Source organism: Pleurodeles waltl, chromosome 5, assembly GCF_031143425.1.
Source record: "Pleurodeles waltl isolate 20211129_DDA chromosome 5, aPleWal1.hap1.20221129, whole genome shotgun sequence".
Classification (NCBI taxonomy): Eukaryota; Metazoa; Chordata; class Amphibia; order Caudata; family Salamandridae; genus Pleurodeles; species Pleurodeles waltl.
Genome location: NC_090444.1, coordinates 1,371,012,698 through 1,371,038,229, shown reverse-complemented (window position 1 = coordinate 1,371,038,229; position 25,532 = coordinate 1,371,012,698). Strand labels below are relative to the sequence as shown.

General features: G+C 45.1%; 1 protein-coding gene across 1 annotated transcript in view; it reads left to right on the top strand.

Annotated features, from left to right (window-relative positions):
• The window catches only part of LOC138296482 (uncharacterized), a 1,064,486-nt gene that overhangs the window by 48,500 nt on the left and 990,454 nt on the right, over positions 1-25,532 (top strand). Inside the window, exon 3 of the mRNA XM_069235627.1 lies at positions 9,825-10,064. Within this exon, the coding sequence (XP_069091728.1) occupies positions 9,825-10,064 (240 nt within the window). The remainder of the gene's footprint in view (positions 1-9,824; positions 10,065-25,532) is intronic.

Here is a 25,532-nt window from a genome sequence, read left to right as displayed (position 1 = left end):
ATCCGCCACTTTTGGGACGGTTTAACACCGTCCTCCAAAGTTAGAATCAGGCCCATAATGCCTTATTTATAAGAGAAAAATGCAGCCTTTTTTTTAAAATGAAGAATCATGCTTTATAAAACATTAAAAACGTAATTGCCTTAATAGAAAGAGGAGAAAATCATTAAGGCTTAAAGTTTCATATAATAGTTTCCTTCACTTCAAATTTCTTTCATTTAAACAAAATGACTGTATCTTTCTGTTATAAATGCGGCACAGTATCTACTGGCCACTGGGAGCAGGAGACCTGCTGTTTGTAACTGTGATACTTTAAAATGAGAAAAAATTAAAATGAAGTTAACATAATAATTAAGGTAGCACGTTCGGGCCAGCTCTGGGGCCGCCGAAAGACGATGCCGACCTCCCCCTTGCACGGTGCGTGGCGGGGGATGGAGTGGGGAGACGCCCCCCTAGGGATCAAGATTGAAGGTATGAATATCCCTCACCGCCCGGGGTCTCAATAACGGCCAAGCAGTGATAGAGGGGACCTCAGAAACGTGCGATCCAGAGGTTGAGGAGACCTGGCGAAGGGGCCCCTTCGAAATCCGAGGGGAGTAGAGAGCTATCCTCGCAGCGGCAATTGGTGGGCTTAAGTGAAGACCATTGGGTGTGGCGCCTGGAAGTGCATGGGATCTGGGAACGGCCCACAACTCAACAGTCACCGGTGAAACGTGCTCCGAGGCGAGAGGCAGCACCTGGGACACTATTGAGGTGCGGCGGAGGGGGACGCATGGCCTAGGGCCCCTGGAGGTGGAGACACATGAACGGCAGCAACTGCTCTGGGCCCGGGGACCCCGGGTGGTGGCGGGTGCGGCCAGTAAACCACTGAGTGCCCTGAATGGAGAGCGTGACCCCGCAACGGAGAATACTGGAGCATTGGAACAGCCTAGTGCAAAACTACGACCAGCCGCGGGCCTGCCGCCCTGCATCGCTGATCCATGCAGTGGAACCAAGTGGCTCACCACAGGGAGCGGTGGTGAAGAGTGAATGGACCCATCTATCGGGTGAGGCGGCTGGCGTGTGGCAAAGAAAAATACACGGGGTGCCTCCTCTCCACCCCCCGAGAATCTGAACGAGGGATATTAGCCCAGGGGTTTAAAGACCGCAAGCTGGCAAAATAACCTTACCCTGAAACGGATTAGAGTGAATCAAGGAAGTTACAGCTGGGGCGTAAACTTACCTATCAGGGGAAGGATCGCTCATAAAGGCGTCCCTGCTGAGAGGAGAAACGCTGTGATAGAGTTTTACGGGTGCACTGAGCAGTGGGACTCAATCAATCACTCCCTTCCATCGGTCCTACGGATTGTTGGACTGCCTGAGGGCGTAGAGGGCGCAGACGCAGTGGCCTATCTGGAGGCCTGGCTGCGCACTGTCATGGATGGCCGGCCCCTCACGCCCTTCTTCGCATTAGAGACAGCACACCGAGTACCTGCCCGAAGACCTAAGCCCGGGCGGCCGCCAGACAATAATGGCGAAAATCTCACATTATCGTGACCGGGACCTGCTACTCCAGATGGCTTGCGAGAAAGGTCCCTTCCAGGTAGGCGGAGGAAATGCCACCTTTTTTCCAGACTTTACATTGGCAGTCCAAACTCGACGGGCCACGTTCCTCGAGGTAAAGCCCGCCTTGTGTGAGGAGGGTATCCGCTATTCGCTACTGTTCCCATCTAAATTGAAAGTAATACTAGATGGTGCCGTCCACTTCTTCCAAGAACCCGATGAAGTATGGACTTGGCTGGAAACCTATCACAAAGGACATACCGACGCCAAACTCGTGGACCATAAACAGCCACAGTGCTGGAATAAGAGGAGACACGCCCGAGCCTCTTTACAGGATCGTCAAGTGACGAGGCCCACGAACCAGCAGGTGCGCCAGGGAAAAAGAGCAGCACTGCAGGCGGCGGCCTCCCTGATGGATACAAGAAGCTCTGAGGATGGCCTGAGATTTGATCCTGGGTCCCAGAACGAAGAAGACTCCACCGATACGGAATCGAAGATCAGCGGGCGGAGGGCCTCCCCCATGTGACACCCCAATCTTCGGAGGACATCATTTGAACTAGGGGGGCCAGTAACCCCTCAGCTTTACCGTTTTTTAGCAATCAGATGAGGAGCCGGCAAGGACACGGACGGGTCAGGCCAGTACTTTATATTTGTCCCCACATCATCTACCGGGAAGTCCGGCTGGATGACCACAATAACTGTTCCTATATTAGTTACTGAGGTTTGGGCGGGAAGCAGTTGTTGGCCTGCTCTTGGGATGGGGAGTTGAGGAATGTTGAACCTGTTTATTTTTGCCTATGGTTCCTCAGCCATGCACGACACGCTACTGCAACTGACACTGAAGAGACTTGGGAGGGGAGGATACATGCCTCCTGAGGGGCATATAGGAAAACATGACTATGACGCGACCCCTAGCTAAAGTATTGTCCTGGAATGTCAGGGGTATGGGATCGATGGCAAAACAGCACAAAATACTCGACTACATGAAGCGTAGAGGAGTGCAAGTCGCCATGTTGCAAGAGACCCATCTCACACAGACAGAATCTGACCGCCTGTGTAGACGCTGGCGGGGGCAACTATTTTCAACCGCCTACTCAGCCGATGCGAGGGGGCAGCAGTATGGGTGAGAGCAGGAATTCCATTTGAACCCACGAACATAGATATAGACCAAGACGGTGGCTATGTCTTAGTGGAGGGGAGGCTATATGGCAGGCCATTGGCATTGGGGGCATTTATGCCCCTAACCAAGAGCAGCTTCAATTTCTACACCAACTGTCTGCCCGACTGATGCGATTTACAGATGTCCCGCTGCTGCTTGGGGGGGACTTCAACGGAGTGTTAGACCCAGACCTGGACCGCTCCACTGCCCCACTCTCTGGATCCGCCGCGATTAGAATTGCCAAGGGCATGAGGGACTGGATTGAACACTGGAATCTAGTGGATGTCTGGCGCCTCCAGCACCCTCTTGAAAGAGATTACTGTTATTATTCTCACCTCTACCGGATACATACCAGAATAGATAGAATGCTCTGCTCGACTCCCCTTTGTGGCTTGGTATTATATTCTGAATACCTGGGCAGGACTGTCTCCGAACATAGCCCAGCCCTAATCTATTTGTCCACAGCTGAGGCCAGACAGCCTATCCCGACTTGCCGCTTGAGTGCCACAGCTCTGGAAGACGAGACATTCCGTACGGAATTACTCAACAAGTTATCTGACTACTGGACGATGAATTCTGGCTCGATGGATAGTAGGGGAGTGGAGTGGGAAGCCCTAAAGGTAGTGGTGAGAGGCCACTGCCTGGGGCAATCAGTGTGTAATCGTTGCGACCTTGAACGAGACATCTCACGGTTAGAAGACAACCTACACAAAGCTGACAATAACCTGGGTGAGTCACCGGACGCGCATGACAGACTAATCAAACTCTGGGGGAAATATGTGACAGCACTGGAACGTATTAGATGCCACGACTTTAGGACTTACCTGACTAAAATACATGATGAAGAAGGTAAAGAGGAGACTATTAGCGTGGCTCATCCGTCCAGAGGTTAGAGGGGGTCAGATCACCCAACTGTTAAGTGACGAGGGCAACTTACTTTATATACCCTCCCAGATTAACTCCAAATTTAGGGAATATTATCAATCTCTATACAGATACACTCCCGTAGACCCCAGCACCATGCGAGAGAACCTTTTGACAGCTTTACCTGGAAAAGTCCTGACAGCCGAGGCTATAGAGAGGTTGGGGGACCGGGTCACGATAGGTGAAATCAAAGAGGCTATTCAGTCACTGGTGATGAGCAAAACACCGGGCGCGGAAGGCCTACCCCCAGAGTTTTACAGATAATGTTTTAGCCCCCAGGTTGGCGGAGATGTATGCAGAGGCTTTTGAAATCAAACTACTGCCAGCCACCACTAGGGAGGCCATAGTGATGCCATTGCCCAAGACTAAGCAGCTTGACCGGCGGGTCACGGACCTTCGACCCCTGTCCATGCTTAATACGGACTTTAAAATCCTTAGCAAAGCATTAGCAGCAAGGCTATTACCACATATAAATGCCCTTATACACCGAGATCAGAATGGATTTATCCCAACCTGTAGCACCTCTAACAATCTGCGATGGTTGTATTCCCTGATATATGACGACACTCCCCTCTGCTTCCAACAGAAATGATTGTGTCGGTGGACTTTGAAAAGGCCTTCGACACAATAAGCTGGGAATTTCTAGACGCCGCAATGGCACGACTCGGGTTGAGAGAGAACTGGAGGATCTGGGTCAGACTATTGTACACGCAACCCACAGCCAGAGTCAAATTGGGAAGAATGATCTCAGATAGCTACAATATACACAGAGGTACCCGTCAGGGATGCCCACTGTCCCCCTGCTGTTTGCCATTGCCATAGAACCTCTTGCGGCTAGGCTCAGGGACAGAGCCTCGGAGTGGGGTTTACATCGACAAGGTGCCTATCTTGTAATGTCCCTGTACGCAGACGATCTCCTTATTTACCTCCGCGATGGCCCGAGGACACTACCCCAGGTATTCCAACTGCTGGAGGACTTTGGGGCCTGCTCGGGCCTCCGCATCAACAAACATAAGACCCATGTTTTCCCGGTGGTCAGAGGATCGAGCCGACTATATTCTTGTCCAGAGGAGGTGGCTTGGTCACCTCACACTTTTCGCTATCTGGGAATACAGATTTATCATGACACCCAGGACCTTCGGGAGGGCAATCTGGGCCCGGCGATTAGGGCCCTACGGACGAGTGTTGCCTTCTGGTGCTCCCTACGACTCCCGACCATGGCAAGGGTAACTCTTATCAAGATGGTAGCACTACCCAGATTGTTATACTACTTTGTCAATTTACCCATCACCCTCTCCCTCTCCTGGTTCCGGCAGCTGGATGTGCTGCTTAGAGAGCTGTTATGGGATGGTGGAAGACAACGAGTAGCATTGAACACTTTCAGAATGTCTAGTGATGCAGGGGGACTTGGGGTCCCAGACTTCGAGTTCTATTTCTTAGCTGCTCAATTGCAATGGCTGGTGAGATGGTTAAACGGAGTGGGATTAGAGGAACTGGAGACTGACACGAGGATGCCCAGTGACACTAGATTAGTGACAGGACTGCTACTACCTACAGCATGTGGCAGTAAGAGAGGAGTACTACTAAAGACGGCTCTTGCCAATTGGCGAAGGGTCCTCAGACGAACACAAACGGCAATACCGTATGCCCGATTATTCCACTAGTGGGACTGCCCTGCAGAGATCCCCTTGCTAGCTTTACGCAGGGACGGCTACGCTGCTAGACGGCGGTGGATCTGACCACACTTGGGACACTATACTTCCAGGGATCCCTAATACTGTTTGAGGACCTAGCGGAGCAAACTGGGCTGCCCCGGGGACAGTTCTTGACCCATGTGGAAATACTAGGCGCAGTACGTGCACTATGGCCGGGAACAGAAGCCTAGCCTCACACACATAAGGTGTTACAGAACATTTTCTCCATTGGGGGGGCTCTCACCTGGTCTCCTGGCTGTACAAGTCACTGTTAACAACGATACAAAACCCGATGGATAAGCTAAGGAATAGGTGGGAAACGGACTTAGGCAGACACCTCACAGATGAGGAGTGGGGTAAAACCCTTGCATATGCCCCTCTGGTCTCCCGAAATACCCGACTGAAATAGATTCAGTACAATTACACACACAGGACCTACCTTACCCCACGACGACTGTCACTTATCCATAAAGGGGCCGGAATGAGCTGTCCACAATGCCAACTGATAGACGCAGGATTCGGGTATATGACATGAGAATGCCCACGGCTGCAACCATTCTGGAGGGAGGTTCTCCGCGGACTTAATAGCACACTGCATAGACACTTAGAACTTACAATGGAAACATGCCTCCTAGGACTCTTTAAACGGCCACGCCCCAAGAAAGTCAGTAAAGGCTTTGTAGACCTAGCACTGATCTTGGCCAAACACAGGATATCCTTAGCGTGGAGACAGGCTGAGGGCCCTAACCTACAGGACTGGACACGAGACATCACGAGATGGGGGAGAGCGGAGGTTAATGCTTTAAAGAGAGAAGAAAGCAGAGGAATGAGGCGTAGACCGTTGGCTCCATTGTGGTCTGAGGTGATGGATAGCTGGGAAGATGGGGCCATAGGAGTGGAATCAGACCCTGAGACTGACACAGATGGCTCTGTGTTGAGCATGTAGGGATAGATGGGAGGGACTCCTTGGTGATGCCCTTGGTACCTGGGTGATGCGACTCAGGAATACATATCCCCTCCTTGATACAACACTAGACGAAACCAAGACCCTGAAGTTGGTACATGAAGGCTGCCAGTCAGGCGCAGTGGCACCATATATACATACCAACTGCACATGAAGAGGGAGGAGCCATGGGCAGACTGTTTGTTTGTTTTGTTTTAGATTGTTTTATTTGGTTTGGATGGCTTGTTGGCTTGTATCCTGACTTACTCCACTGATAGAGCAGGACGTGACATGAATAAGCAAAGAACCCCTAGTATGGAGGGCATCTTCCTATGATTGATATAGGGCTGGAGAATACTAAATAAGTAAGATCACTATCACCAACTGTCTCACGTCTTGTTAACCTAGAAAGTTATTGAGAAACACTGAATATTTTAATGCAATCAGCATGCATACAAAGGGGTAAAGTTCAACAGAGATTGAATAATATCAACACATCTTGCTGAAAACTCGCCAGACTGATGTAGCGTATGCATATCATCTCTATGTACTTTGTGAAGTAGGATTTATTGAATACTTACTTACCTCATGTATCTGATTGCATATTGATTTAAATGAAAAGCCAGTAAATAAAAGTTATTAAAAAAAAATGATAATTAAGGTAACTTTTAATTTTAATGTTCTCCCATTTAAAAGCATTCAGAAATATCATTTAGATATGTGACCCAGTGCTTATTTGAAAAAGGATCAAAAGTCTGTGAGTTACTCCGAAGATGTCTGTGAGCTACTGGTAGCTCATTATAGACTGGTTGGTGACATCTGGTTTAAAACATTTCTTCAACATCTCAGTTTATGAGTAGTCTTACCATTGGTCATTGTATAATTTTACTGTGCAAAGCTGCATGTTTTGTAACCTGTGTCAAGTATTGTGACGTCACAAGGCATATGTATTATACTGCAGATGACTAGTGGCATAATTTTCGTATTTTAGGTATTTCCTGATGTCAGAAGCTGCATGTTATAATAAAGAAATAAACAGGTTTTAATAGGGGTATTACATTCTACTGCTGTAGTGATTGAAAAAAAGACATGTATGATTGGACTGGAAGCTATTAGAGCTAAAACACTATTACAATCTCAGTCAAATTATATTTAATATTTTGGCATGAGTTACACATGCGAAATTTAGTATGAAAAGACTAGTTTACAATAATGTAATAGCTCTGCATAGGTTTGTGGATGATAATCCCACTTAGAACAGCCACAATTCCACCTCCCACCTCAGTTAAAATAAAACCCAGCCTACACATCTGGATGGGTGGTTACATGATTAGAATTATTTCTTTGCAAATTACTTTTTTGTGTCTGTCATTTGGACATAGAGGCGCTAAATCTTGTAGTGAATCAGCCAGTTGTAAATGCTTGCAGCTAGCTTAGCTCCAGCTACAAAATATCCAGTCATATGTAGCACTCTTGTAATGGTCATGTTGGAAATGGTCCTTTCTGCAGGGTTATCCCCAAACTTATGCAACCCCTCCTATTTTTCTGACCCACAATTGGTTGGCTTTAGGATTCTGGGCACTTTGACACTGCTAGTCAATGCTAAAGTGCATGTGCTCACTCCTTGAAAACTTGGTATAATTGGCTTACACCTGTTTGGCATATTTAATTTACTTGTACGTCCCTTGTAAGGTGGTATACCATATACACAGTGCTTGTAAATTAAATTCTACTAGTGGGACGGCAACTCTGCTCTTGCCACTCACAGAAGTAGCCTTTCAAACTTGTGTCATGCCTGCCACTGCAGTGCCTGCATGCATAGATTACTGCCACTTTGACTTGGCAAGTCAAACTACTTGCCAAGGCCTAAACCCCCTTTTTACTATACCTATGTCACCCCTAAGGTAGGTCCTAGATAGCCCTATGGGCAGTATGTTGTGTATGTAAAAGGTAGGACGTATATTTTATGTTTTACATGTCCTAGTAGTGACAAACAGCCTATTTCATTTTTCACTACTGTGAGTGCTGCTCCTTTCATAGGTTTGCATTGGGAATTCCCTTATATATGTCTACGTGGTAATTTCTGATCTGTAAGGAGTAGCTTGGGCATGTTTGGAATGGTAGTGAGAAATCTTGCTTACCAGTGTAGGTGGATTTCACATTACTATTTTAGAAATGGCACTTTTAAAAAGTGGGCATTTCTCTGTTTCTATAGCAGCCTGACTTCAATCCACGTCTGAAGCAGAGTGACAGATACACCTGGTGCTTACTTTCCAGACAGCCATTAGACAGGAGGGGCTGGGTGTGACAGAAGAGACATCTGCATACTGAAAATGATCCTGGGCTGGTGAGAGGGAGGGTTGTTTACACCTTACATGTGAATAGGCTCTGTCCTGCCCTCACACAATGGGCTGATTACCCCCTACTAATGTCTGGAAACAGGGCTGGATTGAAAGGGTGTCAGGTTGAAGGGTGCCGATACCTGGGCCAGGTATCGGTGTAATATAATCCCAGCACTCCGTTCTGACTGAGGACGGAGTGTCGTGAAGATTGAGAAGCTCTCCTGCAGTGGCAGCCAAGGTACAACGCGGGAAACCATTAACTGAGACAATGCCATGCTGCGTGCCTTCGCAAGCAGCCCACTTTACAAGGAACCAAGCTGCCATAGGATGACCGCAGCTGCCTTGTGCATTCGCAGGTAGCTGCTTTTGCAGCTCTTTACACAGGGGACGCAGCGAGGTTCACCCCACCAAAGGTGATAATGCATGCCCCTCCCCCTGTGATAGCACCTCCCTTGGGGGCACGTCTTTGAAGGGTGACGTTACAGGGTGAGTCATCAAAGGAGGCCCCCCTCATAAACATGTAGTAAAACATGAAAGTTACCCTATTTACCTTAATAGGAGCGCAGATGCTCCTAGATCCTGTGGTTACTGTTAGGAAACATTTGTTATGCAAAGATTACGCCCATTCCCATAATGATGCCTTCAGTACTACTGTACAATGTGTGATCTACTCTGATAGTCTACAGTACTGACACTACTGGAATAATATATGTTATTTCTGCCTTACATGACACATGGTAACATGTATTATTTGGATATAATGGTTTATGAGGCACAACACATACTGTACTGCTGCATTTTATAGCCTGATACTATAATGTATGTCATTTTATACCACCTTGTCAGGATGAGGAGTGTTATTACAGGATTTGTACTAGTTGTACAGTACATATGATCAATGTTGTTGCTGATCTAATAATATATACATATAAAAACCTTCTTTTATATCTTCAAGTACAAAGTCCCTTTTGTGGTGTATTTATTGTGTCATTGGTGTGGGTGTGTTGCCCATAGCTTTACAGATGACCTCTGGGGATAAGCCTGACTACTCTGTGCCAAGCTACCTGGAGGTGAGCACAGCTTATCTTTGGTGCGTAACTTACTTGCCTTGACTAGAGTGGTTGGTTCTGCCTGGCCTAGGTGCATACCCTAGCCACATATAAACCCCATTTCTAACAGGTCGAATATGTTAATCGCTGATTGTCATTTTCTTCCACCCTTAGACGAGCACGGATGTGGACCCAGTCAGGATGGAGCGAGAGATTTTCTGTGGAGAAATAAAAGAAAGCCCGGTGGAGAACCTGAAGTGCCTCTTGACAGAGCTCTTCTTCCCGGTGCTTCGAGCCCAGGCAGACTGGGGCTCCTGCAGTCAGGAGAGTGTTGCGCACTTCCTCTCAGGCCTGGACAAGTATGTGGTAGCCATTCAAGATGTGTCAACCATGGCAAAGTCAGAGAAGCAACAGGTAATTAAAAACAGCAGCTTGTGCTGCAAGTGGGTCGAACTTTTCTTTATATTTGTAATTTGAATTTACTGAGCGAAACAAGCGTTTCAATAAGAAACTGTACATAGCAACCAGGTAATAGTACAAAGGTCGGTATCTGCTGGGGTGGAGGTATAAAAACAATGGCGGACCGTGATCTTTGAGAGGGGTGTACTAGTACCAAATTTAAATGAGCGGGCAAGCCCAACTTCTTCAGGTTCAGGAACTTCTAGGTCCAATAATATATTTTTTTTATAGGGGGGGCAAAAAGACATTTTTAAAGCACAAATTTCACATACATGTACTCAAAAGTCTTTGCTGTCACAAGCTAATGAAGCCATTCATTCAAATGTGCTGTTGTTAACCACCTGCATGTCAATAATTACCTCTTTTGAGCCAAGGCCAGCATTTTGTCATGGGTTCCTTACACATCATATTGACAAACCTTCTGCCAAAAAATATAGGTAACCCATATGTAAAAAATGATTTTTATTATTTTGTCATGGTTGTCACCCCAATACACCATATTTGTTCCCTAGTCCCAAGAATTACCTCCAGTATCAGCATTTTGTTATGGTTCCCCATATGAAAAGATTTATTCTAGCATGCAAGCAATTTGTCATGGTGCCCCTTATGTCAAATGTTGCCATAAATATGTCAGCTCCAGTATTTTGCAAACAATAGTTACACCAAATGACAGGAATTATGACCACCATGCAAATAGCAGCATTTTCACACAGGCGTCCCATATGCTACGAGTTACCTTATGTATCAGTGCTAGTATTCCTCTACCGGTACCCTTTATTCCAAGAGCTACCTCCAGTGCCAGTCTTTTGCTGAAGAAGCCCCTTGACACAAGAACCATTAGCAATACTAGCCAGCATTTTTTCACAGATCTCCCACATGCCAAGAATTACCTCAAGTGTGCCAGCATCAGCAGTTTCCCAGTGGAAAGATTTATTTCCAATATTTCACTGCTAGTATTTGCCCACAGGTAAATCTCATGACAAAAAGGACCTCCACTGTGTCAGGGACAGTGACAGACTCTCAAGAGTAACACAGTCACAAAAACACGCTCATTCACTCATGCTGACTTAGATTCACTTATTTACTCACCAGTCACTCACACTTTTTCACACCCAACTCCCTCACTCTTTTTCATAAATCCTTATAGTGCCTCACATTCATTAATTTGCACTTAAAATCACTCATTGTCTTTCACTCACATTCACTTGCCCTTGCTCTTACTCAGTCTCACTCTCACTTTCTCATTCTTAGTCTCATGTGTTCTCACTCACCCTGATCGTGGTCAATAGAACTATCCAATTCTGCTTCCATGGTATTTTATGCAAATTATAGATTCGCTGTACTTGCCAGTTAATCCGTCATCTGCTGCATGATACGCAGATTTAACAAAAAAATGTTTGTAGCTCAAGTGGGTTAAATGTTACTAAAAATAATGTCACTCAGTTGAAGGCCCTTTGGAAAGGTTAACTGGTTACCATTCAGTTGCTGCTTGCTGTATTTAGCTGTTAAACTGAAAGTCACAAGGAGAAACATTTGTCCAGATAAAGTTAACATGTGTCAAAATGACAAAATAATGAAGTAACACTGTCACAAAAATACTGGATTATGTTGCATAATTTGCCTTTCCTTGCTGCATGATTTAGTAAACCTTGCTAAATAATTTGGCCCTCTCCTGCTGCATAACTCCAGTGGCCATAACTGACTAACTCATTCTCGCTCACAGATACACTCACTATTCTCAGTCACTCACTGTCACTCACTAACTTACACACACACACACACACACAGTAGTATCAGGCATGCATGGGTGTATGTGTGTGTGGTCTGTGTATTACAGACATAGTATGTGTCTTAGTGAACGAGAGTGAAGAAGGTCTGTGGGTTCCATTTAGAAAGCCTATATCCTGTTCATGTCTGCAAGACAAGTGAGGTTACTTTCCCAGACAGTAGAAGTGTATTGCTAACATTCCTGAGCCTGGAATGAGGGGAACTTGACAAGGGGGTTCCCCAGATTTGCCATTGGTAGATGGCAGTGGACGACGAAGGATGGGGGAGCCCCTGTTGTTCACTGTAAAGGTTTTTTTAGAAGAGGCCAGCCTTTTGTCTCTCTTCCTGATCGTTGCCAATGTGGCTGATGGTGGCCTGGTACAAGATGCTCACGCTTCTTTGTGCCTCTGTTTTGGGTGCTCCAACCTGGAGATGACCCTGCTGTGAGGAAAGTACTCTTGACAATGGCTGCCTGGAACACAGCCTGAAAAGCACACATGAAAATGAAACTGACCCAAACCGATTTGGAAGGTGCAGACAGAAAATATACATTCCCTGTAGGAGTGGAAACTGTTTACCCACTTTTTCCAGTTTCAGGTTCTCTCTGATTGTTAGCAATGGAGTCTCCTGTTGGCAGTCAGTTTTCACCCTGTCCAAGTAGGGACCCTCACTCTAGTAAGGGCAAGGGAGATACACAGCTCAAATAACCCCTGCACACCCCCTTGGTAGCCTGGCACAAGTAGTCATGCTTATCTCAGAGGCACTGTGTAAAGTTTATTTGTACAACCACACTCTCTAACACAGTGAAACTACCACAAAAGGACTCCATACCAGTTTAGAAAAATAGTCAATATTTATCTAAATCACACAAGACCAAAACAACAAAAATCCAACATACACAAGCGGAGATATGAATTTTAAAAGGTTAAATTACAATAAAAACACTTAGAAACACAATAGCTCCAACTGGGGCTATCATGACATCGTTGACAGAGTCGTTCCCAACAGTCCGATGCCAATCACGGGGAGGGCAGCACCAGTCACATATTCTCACGGACCCCCAAGTAGAGTATCTTTGGGATCAAGGAAAACAAGTCAGTGCACAGAGTCAGGAAGGTGAGGCGTCACTAGATCTGGTGCGGCATCGGCTCCTTACTGCAGTACAGGGGAGGTGATGCGGCATCGGGCAAGGTGTTGGCACCTTACAATCCGGTGGGGTTGATGAATCCATCAGGTCAAGATGCAGTGGGGCGCAATCTATGGGTCGCAGCCACGCCTCAGGGCAACTGGCACCACAGCGGAGTCAGGTGTCACGGATGTCAGTGACATGGCACTCGGGACTCACAATGTTGCTGGACTTCAGCAAGGCTGCAGCAGCATTGGGCCTGCAGCATCGGTCGGGGTCGTCACAATCCAGCAGGGACCACAGCTTTGAGTTGTCTAGAGTCGGTGTGCCTGGTTTTTCTTGGTTTCAAGCCAGCTTTCACTCCCAAGGGTCCAGGAACTGGATTGGCACCACTTGGCAAGTCAGGGTCCTCAGCAAGAGTACCCAGGTGCTGGGGAAGTCTTTGATGTCCCTGAGACTTCTTACCAGGAGGCAAGCTCAGTCCAAGGCCATGGAGAATCTTCACAAGCAGGATACACAGCAAAGTCCAGTCTTTTCACTCCCAGGGCAGAAGTACCAGCAGCAGCAAGCCAACACAGCAAAGCGACGGGCAGAGTGGCAGGTATTCTCAAGCATCCAGTTCTTCTCCCTGGCAGAGGTTCCTAATGATCCAGATGTGTTCTGAAGTTGTGGGGTCAGCAGTTCAATAATTATACTCATTTCTGCCTTTGAAGTAGGCAAACTTCAAAGGAAAGTCTTCGAAGTGCATAAGACCCTGCCTCTTCCTTGCCCTGCCTCAGACACACCTTAGGAGGTTTGAGACTGTACTGGGGGGGGGGGCAGGCACAGCCCTTTCAAGTGCAGGTGTCAACTCCTCCCTCCCTCTCTAGCCCAGGAAGACTCATCAGGATATGCAGGACACACCTCAGCTCCTTTTGTGTCACTGTCTAGAGTTAATTCACAATTAGCCCACAACAGTGATTTTGTTTTTATCAGTATTTCACTATCAGGACATATAAAACGCACCATGTCCTACCTTTCAAATACACTGTACCCTGCCCATGGGGCTGCCTTCGGCCTACTTTAGGGATGACTTACATGTACTAAAAGGGAAGGGTTGGGCCTGGCAAGTTGGTACGCTTGTCAGGTCGAACTAGCAGTGCAAAACTGCACTCACAGACATGGCAGTTGCAGGTCTGAGGCATGTTAGCAGGGCTACTCATGTGGGTGACATAATCAGTGCTGCAGGCTTACTAGTAGTATTTGATTTGCAGGCCCTGGACACACATAGTGCACTTTACTAGGGACTTACTAATAAATCAAATATGCCAGTCATGGATTAACCAATCACCAATAGAATTTAGAGAGCATATGCACTTTAGCACTGGTTAGCAGTGGTAAAGTGCCCACAGCCCCAAAGCCAACAAAAACAGGTCAGAAAAAAAAGGAGGGAGGGGACAAAATGTTTGGGGATGACCCTGTAAAAAGGGTAAGGTCCAACACTGATCAAAAGGGTGTTGCATCACAGAGTACAAAACCGACTAATAGGCTGCTAGAATTGGTGTCTGCCTGGCAGCCAGCTTCCCAGAGGAGAGGTGACATCACCTGGAATTTGATCAGGAGTAGGACTGTTTCCCTGTTCTATATACATACCTGGTGATCCTGCCTCCAGGAAGGGAACAACCTAGCTGGAGGAGCGAATTATTAGAATGGGCAAGAGCAGTTAACCCCAGTACTGTGGGTCTGTCTAACAGAGATTTCTGAGAGTGTGACTGGCATGCTCTGGCTCTGAGCCAGTCAACATTGCTGAAGCAGAGAATTTGCAACACTGTTGAAGTGTGCCCGACCAGGCCGCCTCGTCAGGACCCACCATCTCCAAGTCTGTGGCACTTGCCCAAGTGTGCCCGAAGGAACTTCACTGTTGCAGGGCATAGCCCTTGCCCTACAGTGTTTTGACTGCTCGGCGCTGCTGAATTAGAGACTATCACCAAGCCCACGGCACTGCCCGAGTGTGCCCAAATGGACTTTGTAGTGGCTAGCCCCATGGCAACATGTGCTAAAGCAGACTATGCCACTGTGAGTAAAGCTGCTGTCTCGAGGCACTAGTGCACTGTGAGACCGAGTGAACGTGTGGCTGGTTGAGGTGCTGATCGAAAGTACACATAATCGGACTATGCTGCCACAGGGGAATTCTGAAGCAGCGCAGTTGTTACCTTCCGTGTGTGAGACTGAAAGCGGACTGCATCGCAGACTTAACCTTAGGACTCTAGACAGGCTGAACTACTGACCTATCAAAGCAACTATGTGGAAGAGACCCTGCCCAGGTCTGCGGGCCACAGCCTGCAGCAGACGCTATGTGCCAGAAGAGGACCACCAATCAAAGACTGCCACACTCCAGCCTCCATCTCCTGTGGCCCCATGTCTGCTTTCTGGACTGGAGATGCAGGCTGACACACATGTAACTGGCATGTCTTCCCACCAAGAGGGAGGACTGGGACCAAAGTGTGGTGGGCAAGATTGCTGCCTACTGTGGACACCAGTATCAGTGAACTACAGAGACTGAAAGGTTCAGTGCGCAATATTGGTAAAAAAGAAGTGCTGCACCTGTGCCTGAGACACAAGCCAGTGTACCCTAATGCTACAGGGGACGTAAAAGAGGCATCCTCATGAAAGGACAGTGGCCCTGCATCAGAGACTCTCAGTAGCTGAACTTTTTTAGTGTGTAGCATTACGTTTTAGAGTGTATTAAGGTACACCTCTCATAAGATAAGCACTGGACTCGACAATCAGTTATTATGTTGTTGGATGTTTGTTGAGTGCTGAGCTTATTCTAACCCCAGGCTAACCTCCCTGAGAAGCCTGTAAATGCTCGCTGTCACAACCGCTATGAGTCAAGTACTGAAGGGTAGTATTTGGCCCAATTTGCAGAGCCATAGTAGAGTAGACCCAGGGACATCAGAATCAAATAAGCACCCCCCGCCACAGCTACACACCACTTGCCATACATGCCACATGGCAACCCAAACCGGGTCTCACAGTTCGTAATGTTTCATGATACTTTGGTACAGTGAGAACTTAGGCTCCCCCAGGTCCACGCTGCAGACCAGCATTGTCTATAGGCAGAAACAGGGAGCTGTAGAGTGAGTTAGCAACAAAGTAGAAATGGACATGACAAATTTGATAATTGCAGCAATCCATGCATGTTATTGAGATTCAGAAGAAAGCAGGAAAGAGGTGCAGAAGAGAAGTTAGATAAAGACAGAGACAGCACTTATATAATCATTTTGAATCGAAAACAGAAATGATGTTATCAACAGAAAACTTGCTAACAGGTGAACCCATTGAGCTTGTCACTTGTAAAACATAATTTTAACTCCACTTGAGATCTAGCAACTGGGTGGAGAAAAGGCAATGGCAAAAAGAGCTAAAGTGTCCAATGTGTGGTCCAAAAGACAAGGATCTAAGTTGATTAAGCGTAGATGTGCCAGACTTGTATGTAAATAACCATCAGCACTGACACGACAAGCTCATTCTAAAGACTATACTAAATTATTCTCCACTGTCATTTTAATAATAACGGTGTGAAAAAATTGTGCATAAATACTTTTGGTGTAAGTTTACCTGTCGGTGCCCAAATGTGAGTGCTTCAAAATAATTTCTGTTATTTCCAATGCCTCTTCTGTGTTCTTCATCTCTCTTGACTATTTTGACTGATTGTCCCTGAAATGAGAACTTTGCTTTGTGACTACAAATGTAGAAATATAGAAATGTAGAAATGTACAAATAACTGTTTGCAAAACACTGGTTGCAAATTGTGATGAGTATTTTTGCGATCCGTAAAGAATTTTAAGAACCAACTGTTGTACTAATAGGTCAGTTGTTAATATTCCAAATCATAGTAGGTCGCAGTCTGTCTACTTCATGAATATTGAGGTATATCGCAAATTGCTCTCACTACTATTCGAGGCCATCACAGGGGATGGTGGCCTGTCGTGATCAGCTGATCACTGTTTCTGTGAGTGCTTTTAAAGAGAGCAAACTTCTTTTTTTATGTAGCCTGTTTTCTCTATTGTTAATTGAGCTACTTTTAAAATAATGTATCCTTTTTTAAGGGCTGTTTAAGAGTTGTCCGGGGTTCCTTTTGAACACTGCCTAGTCTTTGACAAACTTTTGTACATTCAATTCCCTTAAGTGAATGCATTACAGTCTTCATGAAGGTGTCTGTACATTTCTGATGTTTTGTGACTGGATTTCACTTGCAAAACATTGATACTTAAGATACAGATTCTGTATTTAGAAGATATCTAGCCTCATTCATTAGTAGCCCAGGTACCTCATCTTGTAATTTGGTTAAGCCATCATCCAATGGAAAAGCTAGGTGGGTGAGTACCTAAGGGCTTTGTTTATCACATATTGCATATACATTATTAAAGGCACGGTTGATGCCAGCCTTTGGGTTTGTTTGTGGCTACACCAGTGTTCATTTCAAACTTTTGATACTGTCAACAAACTTCTACTTTGTCTATTGATTAATGCATTTTTTAAATTCAACTAGTGTATTCTCCTGATGAAGGACCCACTAGTCCAAGCAACTTGTCCCTGCCAGAGCACCTAGCAACAATTTAGCCATGCCCTAAGAAATATCGGGCATCAGAGGTAGGGCTAGAAGGCCAGGACAACTCTCAGGTCAGTCCCCCCTCTAACCAATCCCATACCCAAAGAACCTCTTGTTTAAAGAGTTTTGATGATAAACTCAAGGGCACCGTGGTATTTGAGTACCTTTCCTAGAGCTCGACCCAGGGAGCCATTTTAGTGCATTGTCCCTGCTGGGACATCCCGTGACAATTTGGTCATAATTCAAGAAACATCATGGGCACCAGAGGTAGGGCTAGAAGACCAGGACCACTGGCATGTCAGTCCTTCTCTAACCCTAATCAGTCCCATAGCCAAAGGACCTCCCTGTAAAAGGGTTTTGATGATAAACACAAGGGTACTTTAACATTTGTGTACCATTCCAAAGGCAAAACCAGGGGAGTTGCTTAGTGCCTTGTCCCTTCTGGGGAACCCTGTACCACTCTGGTCAAACCCCAGGGAACATCATGGCCACCAGAGGTAGGGCTGGAGACCAGGACCCACACAGGCCAGTCACCCAGCCGCATACATATTCAGATCTGGATGATGACCAGCATGATTGTTGGATAATCCTGTAACTATAATACTGATTGAAGGTGTAATATTAGAACATTCTGCAGTTACCACACCTTAAGACTTTGTGATATTGCCTACTGCCTATTAAGGAAAAACAGAACCAGTCGTAGCAACTAATACTTTTAGCACCCAGTTTTTATAATGTAGTACAATGAAGACCTAGTCCCAGCAATGGAGATAGCAGCTTTTTCATATGTGCATTCAAGCATGGTGGATACTCCTATGTGGCCCACTGCAAATCTGCTTGCAGATAAAATGAAATTTGCCCTAAGAAGGGAGAGCATAATAAGAAGCTGTTGGTTTGGATATGGTAAAACGTACTGGAGCACGTGATAGCGGTAGGAGTAACTTATGTCCTCGCTTAGCCTGGCACCTGGACAATTTCTGGCTTAGTACCCCCTGCAGTCCCCACTTTAACTGCTACAAGTACTGTTGAGATACTGGGGCATTACCTGAGAAATTGCTGTGCCAATTACAAGCTCTAATTATATAGTTGATGCCCTGTAGTATTGACAAGTCATACAAAGTTAACCTCCTTTCTCTTGCCTATGTTCTTTATGGGTCATGGTGCAGTTTACAGTGGCTACCAGCCCAAAGCTAACAGGGTCTTTGAAATTAAGAATTCCTGACAGCAAGTTTGTGGGACTGCTATGCTATGAGTGTTGGGGCTTTAAATACTCAGTTGGCAGTGACTGAGAACTAGAACAAGATAGCTGCCTCACGTCTCAGTGCTAGAGCATGCCACAACATGTGTGCCAGCGTACAAACAGCTTTATTAGTTCTCTGATCCTAAAACACGGACCACAGATAAACTTTGACCCTAGTGGATTTTTTTTAAAGAAAGAATACTCACTTGACTAATTTGATGCCCCTTGTCACTCAGCTTCTCATCTGGGACCCCTAACCACGGATGCATACAAGAGTAAGTGATGTAGCCATTGCTGTCAACAGTTAGCCCATTGTGCCAGATATATCAAGGCCAAATTTATGCTGTTAAAGTCACCCACTAATAATAAGTGTGTCTGGATTCTCCATCTGTGGAGTTGCATGGCGTAAGAACAAAGAGGCCACTCTCTGATCCTGTGGTGTTTTTGAGCCCAGCCATGGCACGCCTTGATGGTGACCTGCCTCATATCTCGGCTAGACAGCGCAGTCACCGTCTTGAAGAGACATGATGTATTCACTATCTGGGCTTCAGCCCACCCATAGGCTTCCCATTTGCTGGCTCTATCATCATTGTCATATTCTTTCTCTCTACTTGTCCATGGCATGCATGCTTCATGCCTCTTGCTGTATTTAGCCCTTGCCTAGAGCATGTCTGTCCACTGCTCCCATTTTAGCAACTGTTTAGGAACTACTTTTTTCTTTGTATTTCAGCACTTCACACGAGTGCTTGTGTTGTCTCCGCTCTGAGCGCCGTTGCTGTAAACAGGCCTGTAACTCTTGTTCTTATCTCGTCACATTTTCTATGCATTGAACGACTGAGATCAAGGGCCAGATGTAGGTAGGTTTCCTTTTGCGAGGTGCAAATTGCGAGTCCCAGTGACTCGCAATTTGCACCTCGCAAAAGGAAATGCAGAAAGGTGTCTCAGACACCTTCTGCGACTCGCTATGGGGTCGCAAAGACCCACCTCATAAATATTTGTGAGGTGGGTCGCAGTTTGCGACCCCATAGCGAGTCTAGGCACTCACGGGGATGGTGGCCTGCTGGAGACAATAAAGCAGTTTTTTTTTCTCTTTGCAGCCCGTTTTCCTTAAAGGAAAACGAGTAGCAAATAGAAAAAAAACTGAAACCTTTAAGTTTCGGTTTTTTTCAGAGTAGACAGTGGTCCATAGGACCACTGCCTGCTCTGAAAAAATATTATTGTGAGCATTCACAAAGGGGAAGGGGTCCCATGGGGACCCCTTCCCGTTTGTGAATGAGTTACCATCCACTTCATGTGGATGGTAACTGCGAGTTGATTTGCGGTCACAAATCAACTCTACATTGCGGTGCAACTCGCAAATAGGAAGGGAACACCCCTTCCTATTTGCGAGTCTGAAACACATTTTGCGAGTCGGTACCGACTCGCAATATGTGTTTCTGCATCACGTGAGGGCATTAGCGCCTCGCAAGCGGCGTTTTTCGCCGTTTGCGAGGCGCTAATGCCTTCCTACATCTGGCCCTAAATATCAGATGCTGTTTTCTGAGTGAGCCTGTTTTCTTTTCTTCCTCTGACTTCAAAATAAGAGGATGTTTTTGTTATTGTTCCGGTGTTGCTTGCCCATCTACCAACCTCCTTTGGCCTTATTTTTTAAATTGTGTTGTCATAATCGGGTCCTTGATATGTTAATTGTCAATAAAATGGTACAGTATGTAATTTGGCTTAAAAATTCGATATTGTATCCCTGTCAGACAGGAAGTTCTTTGTAATATTTCTAAATTATCACAGAATAAACAACATCTAACTCATTAAAACGCATTTCAAAAACTACTTTAAAAATGTAATTTTCAGTTCGATATTATTAAAAAAGAGCTGTCGGATATTCGGTGACAGCTGCTTATTTGTGTAAGTCTGGGAACCGAAGGGATTTATTAACACGGCACATGCTTTCGAGATAGGGAGGAAAGGTGGGTCGAAAAAGCAGGGCGTATTGTCACCAAAATACAGATGTTTTATTTATTGTCTTACTGTCGAAGTCGTCTTTGTAGAAACCCAAACATGCGCCTTTGTAGATCTTATTGTGCGCATATAGCCAAAACATGACCTAAAAATTGTTTTTGTCCACGTTCAGCCAAAAAGTTACATTTATTAGCACAGGCCATACTTTTGGGTGACTGGTATGTGCAGTGTCATCAGTTCTGTGAAATAAAATGCGAGCTGGATGATTCTATCTGTCCCCTCTTGACGACATTAAGTGCAAAAAAATAAATGTATTTGTAAAGAGCATTTGGCGACGGGTAATGCAGCTGCGTTTTTATTGGAAAGTTATTAGGTCCATTTTGTTCATTTTTTTTTATTCCTGCCTAGTGTGTTAGTTCTGATGACTATATTCTGTGTTTAAGACCCTTGCACTCCCAAATCGTTGATTGTGTTTTTGTGTATGTAGTGCGACAACATGGCTCATATTTTTTTGGAGCAGTGTCGATTACATTGTACGACCGAACATAACAAACATCTTGAGACCAGATGTGAGGCTAAGTAAAGTTGGTGCGCTGTTCTCTTTTCTAGCCACTTGAGCTGTCACAACTATACTGTTCCTTTGGATGTTTGATTTTTTTAGCCATTCTCTTCAAGGCTTTATTCCTGCTAACATTATGGGGCCGGTTATCATTCTTCATCGTCTGGTCTGAGTGTGTGTTTAAATCCGTTGGAAAAGAGAAATGTGGCGCTCAGCATAAAACTTTTAAAAATATGAGCTTTGTAGGCCGTAGAGTACTACGCCTAATTTGTGGATACAATAATACCGTCCCGCTTCAAAAAGGAGTCACAATTTAATATCAATACATGTTTAAATGTCCCGCTGGAACTGCAGTTACATTTAGTAATCATGCATTGAATTTCGGAAAAGACAGTGGGGAAATGGCACTGGAGAGAAAATTCAGTGGGTATAGGGTTTGTTTGACTGAATTGTTTGTCGGCATGTTCAGCTTTTTTGTTTTCAGAGCCTGTTTTAGCGTGTGGCAGGCAGTAAATGTTATTTAGCGGTGTTGGTCGGAACGGTAGCATTATCTAAAGCACATTTTGATTTGGCTCAGTTAAACATAAGACATTTGTTGCAGTTGATTGTTGCAGTTAGTGTCATCTTGAAACAATGCGGTTCATTATTGCCCAGTGAAAGTGAATAACAAAAACACAATTTCATGTTGCTATTTACCTCCCATCCACCCTAGCCTTACCCTATCCAACAGGGTGAAAGGAAAAAAGAACCAATCTGAAACAACCAAAACTGCCCGCTTCATAGCGCTTTTTTTTACTGTCCCATTCTCCAACTTCACCCACTCTCCTGCTCTCCACCCCCAGTGACTGGAAAAGCCAATATCTCGACAACAGGTTATACAAAACAAAAGTGATATGACCTGGACACTGCTGGCAGCATCACAGTGCTTTTGTACCTTCTCCACACCCACCCTCCACTACCTCCCAAGTTGTGCTACATGCTCAGACCACATGTTGTGTTTCTTGTCTCGGCCCTCTGGCCGGACAAAAAAGCACTATGACATAGCAAGCGCTGGACGCTTTGCTGCTGTGCCATATGGCTAAAAGACATTCACATTGACAGCGCCACTAGCTCTCTCATTGCTGAGACTTATTAGCTTTGCCAATGCTTGTTTTTCTTAGTTTTTATATGAACACTGGGAAGGACTGGCTAATCTGAGAGCAGGTGACAGAGGATTTAAGTTTGACTGTGACCACTTTGACCAGAATACACAATCGAGGCAGATGTTAGTAAACTGCAATGACGTCTCACTTGTGACTAAATACACTTCCTAATTGCTGGGAAGGTGACCTGCATATTTTCTTCTGGTTTCACTGGATCATTTTCTGATCACAAATCATTGTTGTGTGCCTTTACTTTCGGTGCAGGTGTAACCGTGGTCCCTATTTAGAGACTCAGGAAGGGTGATCTCTTGGCCCATATTCTTGCAGTCATTTGGGAGGACATAAACCACATATATGAGGCAAATGTAGAATCAGTGGACACTAGGCTCTAACATGGAAAGCATTTTAGTATACTACCTGAGGCTATGCATAGCAACTAAGTTGTGTGGGGAAACTTGTTTTAAAGGAATTCGGTTATATTGAGAATGGAGTCAAGAAAATGGAGAGACAGTTAAATGCCACTGTGACTGGGAAATAGAGGAATGTGGTACCATGATCGAGATGAAGGCATATGCCAGATTAAGTAAATGGAACTCTGAGTCCCTGCAGATTGGGGGCAAGTTGAATGGGACTACACTATGGTAATTGAACAAACAGTTATAGAGACAGTGTGTGTGATTTACTTCAGTGGGTCAGATGCCCAGCAAGTACATTCAAGTGAGGAACAGTCCAGAACATCGGAATGAAATTGAAATCCACTCTTGACCCCGATTTAATTATTGAATTTTATTTAGCATGAAGCAGTTAATTGAAACCTTTACATAATAAAAGAATGCATATAGCAACAACAACAAAAAACAAAACAAATAAAAACAGGTACACATACAAAGGGCTTTTCTAAATACATATTTTAAAACGTATGCTGTTTGTGCCATCCGGTGCCGGCATGCCACAATTAGACCTCTTCAGATTGTGCAGAAGGTAAAGATGATGGTCTTAAAAACTTCAATAGTAAGCTGGTAATGACTGCTGCACCGGCTGATTGTTAGTTCCTACAGTGGGCTTCAATGCCTTTTGTCTGCTTCAACATTAGTCTATAGTTCTGCAATAGCACAAGAGGTTAATGTGTCAGTGCTTAGAGAGTGCATAGTGCATGCATGGTGACCACGACCATGGTTCTTGGTTTGGCTCATAAGGTATACTCAAATGCCGACAGAGTATTTCATCATTTATCCGTAACTGGACATTGACTTGCAATATTATGTTCAGCTCAGACTGTAGGGCAACATTCTGCACACTAAGGCTTCAATTTGTTTGCCCTTTTCTTCGTTCTTGTTCAGCTGCGGTATTCAGTGGGCATATAAGGTTCATCTCGGCTTTTGCTCAGTTCGACTGTGCGCACCAGTGCTTTAATCAAATCATTGTGGACCCACCTTTGAGCAATTTCTCAGTGATGGTGCTAAATTTTCCGAGGCAGACTATTACCTGAGCACTTGAACCTTGCAAGCAGAAAAGGAGGACGTGACCACTCTTAACGATGACATATACTTGAGGACAACGCATTGCTGTTCTAGCCCTTGGCCTTGTAGGCTGAACACTAAATGGGTCTCTGCAGGCGAGGTGTACTGCAGAAGATAGACTATGAGACAGAAAACCTTGCACTGTGAGTTATTAAAAAATAAGTTTAGCTTCGCCAGGAAGGCTTGATTGCCGCTAAAATTAGTTTCCAAGTTGCAGTGGGTACTTTACTGAGTGATTTTTCAAAAGTGGCAATGAGTGAAGTCAAGTGAGGTTTTAAATGTATTTAGGTGGAGTTTAGGAAAATGGCGGTATTGGAGCAATACCCCTAAGTATTTATTGCTGAAGCTTTTTTCTACCACGTTGCCTCCCAGGTACCATATCCCCATCTTCTTATGACCACCTCCAAAGATTCCAAAGATTACTATTTTTTTTTTCTAGGTTCACTATCATGAGGTTTTTTATGCAGTAAAGAGCCAGCACATTCAGTAATTTTTGGAGCCCAATTGGGGTTAAGTGTATCAGTAGAAAGTACTTGCATATGGTAGTGATGTCAGCAATAGTCCCAATTTTGAGGGATGTGAGCGCACCTCGTCCAACAATTTGCTCAAATCAGAAATAAAAAGAATGAACAAAATTGGGGCGAGTACACACCCTTGTTTGAGACCTTGGCACAATTTAATGATAATTAGAGGTGTTTCAGCATATTTTTGACAGAGGAATAAATTTAGGGCGACATGTACGAATGTTAGGTTTTGCGAGTCGCAAATTGCGAATCATAGCGACACGCAATTTGCGAGTCGCAAAACCTGATGTACAACAGTGTCAATGACACTGTTTGTGATTCCCAATGGGGTTTTCAAATGACCTACTTCATAAATATTCATGTGGTAGGTTGCAATTTTCGACCCCATTGGGAATGGCCACCCTTACAGGGACGGTGGCCTGCTGGGGACAGCAGACCACCATGTCTGTGACTGCTTTTAAATAAGGCATTTTTTTGTTTTTTTTAAATGCAGCCCGTTTTCTTTAAAGGAAAACGGTATGCATTTCAAACACAAAAATTAAAAGTTTTTTTTCATTTTTTCAGAGCAGGCAGTGGTCCCTGGGACCACTCCCTGCTCTGTAAAAATATTTTCACTACCATTCATGAAAGGGAAGGAGTCCCATGGGGACACCTTCCCGTTTGCAAATGTGTTAGCACCAATTTGAATTTTGGTGCTAACTGTGATTGTTTTGTGACCGCATTCATGTACACAAAACAATCCTACATCACACTGCCACTCACAATTAGGAAACAAACGCCCCTTTCTAATTGCGACTCGAAAACCTATATTGTGATTCAGTAAATAGATTACCAATTCGCAAAATAGGGTCTGTACATACCAAAATTCTTTTTTTCTTGTCGCAAACGTCTGATTCTGTGAATCGGACCTTTTGCAACAAGAAAAAAAGTAGGTACATCTGGCACTTAATGAACTATTTTGATGGCGGGTAGGGCTGAATCCTCTCGGTGTGGCT